This window comes from Pelophylax lessonae (genome assembly GCF_965119305.1).
Source record: "Pelophylax lessonae genome assembly, chromosome: 1".
Taxonomy (NCBI): domain Eukaryota; kingdom Metazoa; phylum Chordata; class Amphibia; order Anura; family Ranidae; genus Pelophylax; species Pelophylax lessonae.
This window is the reverse complement of record NC_138768.1, coordinates 46,848,042-46,856,844: the sequence shown is the minus strand read 5'-3', so window position 1 is coordinate 46,856,844 and position 8,803 is coordinate 46,848,042. Positions and strand designations below refer to the sequence as shown.

General features: G+C 38.6%; 1 protein-coding gene across 1 annotated transcript in view; it reads left to right on the top strand.

Annotated features, from left to right (window-relative positions):
- Window positions 1–256: 256 nt before the first annotated feature.
- Window positions 257–8,803, top strand: part of LOC309544916 (aquaporin-3-like) — a gene marked incomplete at its 3' end in the record, with an annotated part of 52,748 nt that continues 44,201 nt past the window's right edge. The window contains exon 1 of the mRNA XM_082243923.1: window positions 257–453. Within this exon, the coding sequence (XP_082100049.1) occupies window positions 346–453 (108 nt within the window). The 5' untranslated portion in view covers window positions 257–345. The remainder of the gene's footprint in view (window positions 454–8,803) is intronic.

Below are 8,803 nucleotides of genomic sequence, written 5' to 3'. Positions count from 1 at the left end.
TGTAAAAAATGTAAAATGTAAAAAAAAAAAAGTTGTGGCTTTGGATACATTGTAACAAAAGATCAGACAATGGGTACAATTTCCAGGGCTCATGATTTGTCACCCAGGACCAGGATCCTTTTCAGGGATTCCGATGATTCCAGAGCCCAACAAATGTACGGTGAAAAATCTTATTGACGTGTATGATGGATTGAGAGGTTGGGTGGGCGTGTCAGTACACAATCTATGGGAGGTGGCTGCCTCTAAACTTATAAGCCTCACACACATCTCCACTACATGAACTCAGCACACTGACACTCCAGCATCTCATGTCCTCTACAGACACACAGACTGCAGGTGATCACCATGAGAGGACAGAAGCAATTTATCAATAGCGTCAATGCCATGCTAAGGATCAGGAACAAACTGCTAAAGCAAGCCCTCGCTGAGTGCCTGGGGACACTCATTCTGGTGGTAAGTGCTTAAAAATTTGCGAAAAAAAAACAAACATTTTTTTAATCAATACATTTGAAAAAAAATTACTTTTTTTAAAAAAATGTTATACATTTTCTTTATTGATTAATTAATATTGTATTCATTTGTTTAAAAAAAGAAAGAAAAACCTACCTTTTATATTTTATTGATTTTTTTAAATGTAATTATTTATATTGTACAAAATTGTAAAGAAATGTTTTATTCTTTTGATTTTTTTAATGACGTATTATTTTATATTAATTGATTTAAAAAAATAGTTTTTTTTTAAAGATTATTATTATTATTAATTATTAATATTATCCACTTTAAGACTATGCCTTTTCTGGCACTTTTTGTTTAGTAGTTATATTTTATTGATTTTTTTAAATGTAATCATTTATATTGTACGAAATTGTAAAGAAATGTTTTATTCTTTAATTTTTTTTAATGACATATTCTTTTATATTAATTAATTTAAAACATTTTTTTTTTTTTAAAGATTTTTTATTTATTTATTATTATTATTATTATTATTATTATTATTATTATTATAATTATTATTATCCACTTTAAGACTATGCCTTTTCTGGCACTTTTTGTTTAGTAGTTATTTATATTGTACGAAGCTGTAAAAAAATGTTTTATTCTTTTAATTCTTTTAATGACGTATTCATTTTATATTAATTTTTTTTAAAAAAATATATATATATATTTTAAAGATTATTATTATTTATTATTATCCACTTGAAGACTAAGCCTTTTCTGGCACTGTTTGTTTTAGTGCCGGTTCACACTACCGCGGCACGACTTCGGGAGCGACCTGTGAAGTCCCGTGCACCGCGACTTCGGCGTGACTTGCACGGACTTCATATAATGAATGTCAATGCAAGTCGCTCCGATGTCGCCCCGAAGTAGTACAGGAACTACTTTCTAAGTCGGAGCGACTTGAGTCGCTCCTATTAGAACGGTTCCCGTAGCACAGAATGGACCGCGACTTGTCAGGCTGACCAGTCGTCTGACAAGTCGCGGTAGTGTGAATGGGAACTGAATCTGTATTTTTTGCTAGAAAATTACTTATAAACCCCAAACATTATATATATTTTTGTAGCAGAGACCATAAGGAATAAAATGACGATTGCTGCAATTTATTATGTCCCACAGTATTTGCACAGCAGTTTTTTTGTGGAAAAATACTCTTTAAGGCCTCATGCACACAGGGCATTTGAAAAAACGAGCTGCAAAGTCAGTTCTGAAGCCAGGAAAAATCAGCAGTAAAAACATGCTTTTAGAAGCGTTTTGTGGAGTTAATGTACGTTTTAGCCACATTTAGCAGCGTTAGCGTTTAGCAGCCTTTCTCTGCCCTCTACTCTTTTCCAACCTCAAATTCAACTCTACAGCCTAAAGCTGGTGCTTCAGAACACGCTGGCCCTGTTTTTTTTTTTTTTACAGCTTAACAACGTCTATGCCACTTGCAGCTTCTAAAAGCCTGTGTGTACATGAGGCCGTGGGGGGGGGGGGGGGGGGTCTTTTTAGGCTGCAAAAAAAAAAGCGTCTGACGCTCCTAAAAGCTGCTGTAAAAATGCCCTGTGTGCATAAGGCCTAATGAATTTAAAAAAAAAAAAAAGCAAAACACCAATATTTACCCCATTTTTTTTTTTTTTATATATATATAAAAAATGATGTTAAGCCGAGTAAATTGATAGCTAACATGTAATGCTTTAAAATTGCGCGCACTCATGGAATGTGCAACAAACTACTGTATGATACTTGAAAATCTCCATAGGCAACGCTTTCACATTTTTTACAAGTTACCTGTTTAGAGTTATGCCCCATACACACGTGCAGATTATCTGCAGACTTTTGTCTGCAGACTTACCAAAACCATATAATATGAGGTCAAATCTAAACACTTTCAATTTGTATGCAATCCGGCAGGCCCTTGCACTACATAGAAAAGGTAAGTCTGCAGACAAAAGTCTGCAGATAATCTGCACGTCTGTATGGGGCATAAGAGAGGAGGTCTAGCACTAGAAATATTGCTCTCACTCTAATGCTAGCCATACACGTATAGATTTTTGGACGGGAATATTCTTTGAACATTCTTTGAACATTCTTTGAACATTCTTTGAACATTCTTTGAATAGACGAATGTCGTTCGAAAATTGTCTTTTGCTTTTAACATTTAATTTTAAAATGAATGTAATTTCTGAACGATTACCACATACACTGCCCGAAAATTCGGTGATCGAGAAAAGTTTTCCCTTCTGCCCCTACGAATTTTCCCGTCGCTGCAGTCAAAAAAGGACATCGATTTAACCCCACTAACGATTAGAAAATCAAACGAATTTTCTTGAAAAGAAAATTTCCGGCCGAAAATCTATACGTGTATGGTCAGCATTACTTTCCCAAAAATGCCTCACATGTGGGTTGTGAACATAATTTACATGATGCTTAAGCTTCTGACTGCGAGCACAGAAGAACTGGGGCACTTTCATTCCTTTTTTTTTTTTTTCTTTATTTTTGCTTTTACACTGTCTCTTTAATTTATTTATTTATTTTTTGTATTAATTTTATTCCTATTGCAAAGAAAGTAAACATCCCTTGTATTAAAAAACAAAAGATAAAAAAGAGTGTTTACTTCCGCCTTAAACTGGAAGTGATGCCATGTCACTTTGGTCCTTTAAGGCTATAGAGGCGATCAGAGATGATCCGGTCTCTGTTCGTCTTTGTGACTTGTGGTATGGGTAGTAGATGGTAGTACAGTGGCAGGTTTGGGTAGTATAGGGTAGTAAAAAAAATGCAGCGCTAAAAAAATCATTTGTGTTCACATACACCAGGACATCCTAGAGAAAGTGACACAAGACAGCCTGGCACACCAGGCCTCTTACCCCAAAATATGGACCACTAGATCATAGGTGGTTACACAAGCAATCCTCTGACTTGTCTTTTCTCATTGATAAAAAATGAATGGATCCTGTATGTCCCTCTAAGTAAAAGTAATATAGGGTAGTATAGTGGCAGGTTTGGGTAGTATAGTGGTGCTATAGTGGCAGGGTTAGGTAGTATAGGGTAGTATAGTGGCAGGTTTGGGTAACATAGGGCTGGTATAGTGACAGGTTTGGGTAGTATAGGGAAGTATAGTGGCAGGTTTGAATAGTATAGGGCTGGTATAGTGGCAGGTTTGGACAGTATAGTGGTTCTATAATAGCAGGTTTGGGTAGTATAGTGGTGGTAAAGTGGCAGGTTTAGGTAACATAGTGGTAGTATAGTGACATGTTAGAGTAGTAAGCGTTGGTATAGCGGCAAGTTTGGGTCATATAGTGGGGATATAGTGGCGGGTTAGGGTAGTTTAGGGCTGGCGTAGTGGCAGTTTGGGTAGTATAGTGGTGGTATAGTGTCAGATTAGGGTAGTATAGTGGTAACGTGGCAGGTTAGGGTAATATAGGGTGGTAAAGTGGCAGGTTTGGGTAGTATAGTGGTAACGTGGCAGGTCTGAGTAGTATAATGGTGGTATAGTGGCAAGTTTGAGTAGTGTAGGGGTGGTATAGTGGCAGGGCCCTAATAAGGCAGTACAGCCAGTCCTGTTGTAACCCTATAAGCTTAACAGGGGGGTCCGGGCACCATTATAGTGCATTTCTGCAAAAAAATAAACAGGGCTTTCTAAAGCCCTGTAGGAGCAGAAATCTAAGTATGATCAGATGCTCTTGAGGCTAGAGGAGAAGTCTGGGGTCTAATAGACCCCAGATCTCTACATGGCTCTGTCATGGCTCATTCTATTACAAGTTCAAAGCCAGGCCAGGGGTGGGCTCAAGGGCAGGTTAAAGGGGCCCCAAAAGGTAGGCTGTACGGGGGCCCCATGATTTCTAACAGCAGCCCTGCATGGAGGAAAAATAACATCAACCATAGAGGCCAGTAATTGATTATAAAAAGGTTTTTAAACTAAACATGTCATTCAGGCCAGGAGGGATAGTGGCCCTTAGATCATAGATCCATTTTGCCTCTTTCTGTAATTTGTCAAAATTGCCTCCTCTAGGATTTTCTAGGTTTTCACTGAATTTTTCAAGGGCTGCAAATGTAATCATGGAATATGTTTGAGGCCAATATGACCTTCCACCGGTGTATTTAGCAAACTCTTTAAGCATAGTAGACGTGGTAGACTTTTACTATTTTCCAGAAGCGTCTAACAGTTTTGCCAATGTAAAAAAGCTCCACAATGGCATAATATTATATTAATGACGAAAGGAATCAGATACATATAACCACATATGAGCTTACAATCTAATGTCTACCATGGAAAAAAATTTAACTGATAATTTATATAATCATATCATGTCAATTATTAGTATGTGCTTTGATTTAAAAAAAAAAAAAGTTATTAAACACTTGAGCCCTGAAAGGTTTTACCCCCTTCATGACCAGGCCCTTTTTTTTGGCTTTTTAGTACTGCGCTACTTTAACTGGCATTTGCTCAGAAATGCAACATTGTCCCCAAACAGACTCATGTCATTGTTTTTCACACAAACAGAGCTTTGGTATTTGACCAAGATAATTTGAAAAAAAAAAAAAATATATTTTTTTTATTTTCTACTATAAAACTGATCCAATAAAAAAAAAAAAAAAAAAAAATCATGCTATCTAACACTCTTGTGCTAGGTCTCATTTTTTTGGCTGGTCTTTTGGCCCCCTTTCTGATGGGTGGCAATCACTCTGAGAGGATCCATCCATGTCTCTTTATTGTTCTTTATTACCATGGGCTGTTACTTGGCTAGACTGTTTGCTAATGTTTACACATTTCCCAGATATTTTGCCCACTTTCAGGTTTTGTTTAGGGACTGCAACCCCGTTTCTGGGCTGTCATCATCCGGGGCATATGTACTTTGTGAAAAAAAAATTCTTCATAAATTTCAGGCCAAAATGTCTTTTTTTGGTAAAAAAAAAAAAATCCCAATAAGCGTAATAGCATCTACGAACTATAGTATATATACTGGAATTTTTATCTTTTTATTTTTTTATACTACTCATAGCAAAAAATGAGAATGAGATCTCTGTATAATACAATTAATCATACTTCGAAAATCCATCTTCATATACAATTAATTGATCCAGCAAGAAACTGTAGAGTTTCAAGCAGCACTTTGCTCTTTCTCAAGTCATGTGTGAATTATTTACTGGTCTCAAGCATTTAAATATTCGCTCAGTACAAAGCTTCACAGGTGCATTCCGTTCACCAATTAGGCAATTAATACAATGTTCTAAATTCACAAAAGGCACTCAAGTGCTCAATGCAAGATGCTCCCAAAGACTTTTAGGTGCGTAAGCCCTAGTTCGCGCTGAATGCGGGTTGGAAATGAAATAAACCCGCACAATTTCAAAGCCGTATTTCAGTCTTACTTTGAGGGCGACTTCAAGGACATCTGTGCAGCTTAATGCACAGATGTCTATTGAAATCAACCACCGAAGTTGCCAAAAGTAGTGCAGGAACTACTTTTGGAAATTGGTGCAGTGCCACAAAGTCGGCATCGCACCGATCCGAACTCTTCAATTGCCGCCAATAGGCGGTGATTTGACATGCGATTTGACAATGTTAATGGGGGCTAACGCTTCCTCAAATGCAGCTCTCCACAGATCGGAAAATCTTCAGTAAACTGCAAAAAACACACACAAGAGGGCGCTAGCTCCTTGTGAATTACCACCAAACAAGGTTCTGGGCTGTGTTCTCAGCTCAGAGCCCTGCGGCCAGCCGCCCCACTAAAGCCCCTTGACAGTGGCGGAACGCCAGGGCCCGGTCGCAAGTGCGACCTTTACGACCCTGGTAGTTACACCACTTATGAAGGATAAATCAGGGTGACCATTTCTGCATATACAGTATATTAGGTGCAGCATCTTCTGCATATTCTGCAGATCCCTGCCATAAAACCCGGCGCTGGCTCCTCATGAATTACCCCCAAACAAGGCTCTGAGCTGTGTGAGAGAGACGCTTTCATCTCAGAGCCCTGCAGCCAGACACCTCGCTGAGGCCCTTGACAGTGGCGGAATGCCGGGGCCCAGTCACAAGTGCAACATTTGGGACACTGTAGTTCCGCCACTGATGCAGGGTATATCAGGGTGACCATTCCTGCATTTGCAGTGTATTTAGTGCAGCATATTCTGGAGATCCCTGCCATAAACTTACTTACTGGACACTTTCACACCCTTCCTGTCCAGGTTTATTTTTAGCTTTCAGCACTGTCACACTTTGAATGACGATTGCGTGGTCATGCAGCACTGTACCCATATGAAGTTGTTATTTTTTCACACAAATAGAGCTTTCTTCTGGTGGTATTTAATCAGCACTGAGTTTTTCATTTTTTGCTAAACAATAAAAAAAAGACCAGGAATTTTGAAAAAAAATTTTTTACGTATTGTTTGTTATAAAATTTTACAAACAGGTAATTTTTCCCAGTAGGATGGAGGAGAGGTGGTGGTGGGGGGGGGGGGGGGGGGTGCGACGTCCCATCCCACTACTTGGGAGCAGCGTCTGCTGCGGCTATTACAAGAGAAATGAACATCGGCTCTAAAAAACGATACCAGTGTGATGCAGCTGCAGGCATCATGCCGGTACAACCATTTGAGCAACATGATGTACAGGAAAGTGGTTAATGATAGACCAGTGGTCTCCAAACTGCTGCAGGCCCTGGGGCCGGATGCGGCCCTTTGCTTGCCTTTATCCACCCCTTGAAGCATTATTCCCTCCACTAACACCAATGATGAGGCATAATTCCTTCCACTGACAACAAAAATGGGGCACTATTCCTTCTACTGACAACAAAAATGGGGCACTACTTCTTCCACTGACACCAATGATGGGGCACTATTGCTCCCACTGACACCACCAAGGAGGCACTATTCCTTCCACTGACAACAAAAATGGGGCACTATTGCTCCCACTGAGAACAAAAATAGGGCACTATTCCTTCCACTGACAACAAAAATGGGGCACTATTGCTCCCACTGACAACAAAAATGGGGCACTATTCCTTCCACTAACACCAACAATGAGGCACTATTCTTCCCACTGACATAATTCCTTCTGCTGCCGACAAAAATGGGCACTACTACTTCCACTGACACCAATGATGGTGCACTATTCCTTCCACTGGCACCAACAATGGGGCACTATTACTTCCACTGACACCAACAATGTGGCATAATTCCTTCCACTGACAACAAAAATGGGGCAATAATGCCCCCAATGACACCAACTACTTCTCCCCCAGTCATTGTTTACTCCCACTGGGAACAGTCCGCCACCCCTCCTTGTATTGGTGGTCATAGGGTCAGATACTTAAAATGATAAGTGGTGTCAGTTGTTACCTATCTAGAATTTCAGAAATAGTTTCTTGCTTATGGAACCCCTGGCAACCTCTGATGGAACCCTGTTTGAGAAAGGCTGCTCTATGGTGTTTTAATTGCATAATAAAGAACTGTATTAGGGATATAGTTTCCTTGAGAATTTTGGGGATTTTTTTTTTAACAAAGAATTATGCATTTTGGTCTGTTGTATTTTGAAAAACAAGCTTGTGATATATTTTGGATCTGGTATTTATTAAGTACTAGCAGACCCAAAATTTAGGAGGAATCTGGAAGCCGTTTTTGGATCAATATTCATAGCTTCAAGCAAATCTAAACCGTATCTCACAATTTTTCTAAAGCCCTTTAGGACCAAATTGTTTAGACCAACAAATCATCTTCAACCCAAACCCCAAACAAATTTCCATTCTTTCACCACGTAGGAGATATATTTTATAAACAAAAAAGGAGTTATACTAAAAATATTAAAGAAAATAATTTTACACACTAATGCTTGCTCTAAAATAAATGTACTGCCCCAATCAACCAAATCAACCTTTCATGGTGTCACCAAACACCAGCAGTGGTCAAAAATATAAAAAAAAAACTACAAAAAATATAAAAGAAAATATTTTAATACACTCATACTTGCACTAAAATAAGTGTACTGCCCGAAACAAGTAAGCCAACATTTCATGAAGACACTAGTAATGGTCAACATTATGAAAAAAAAAATACAAAAATAAAAAAAAAAACATTTTAAATACCGGCACTACAAATGTACTTTCTACATATCATATCATATCATGGTTTGGTGTAAATAAGTAAAATCAAAAATTTGGATGGCATGGAGCATCAACAGTTTGGGCCTGATTCATAGTACGGCGAATTGGCGTTTCGGCGTGATTTTGCGAAGCGGCGATTATTTAAGTCTGAAATTGGCATTCAAAGAACGGCGGGCGGAAAATAGCGCCTAGTGTGAGATTCATTAAGATGCAATATGGTCAGAGCGCGACTTAAA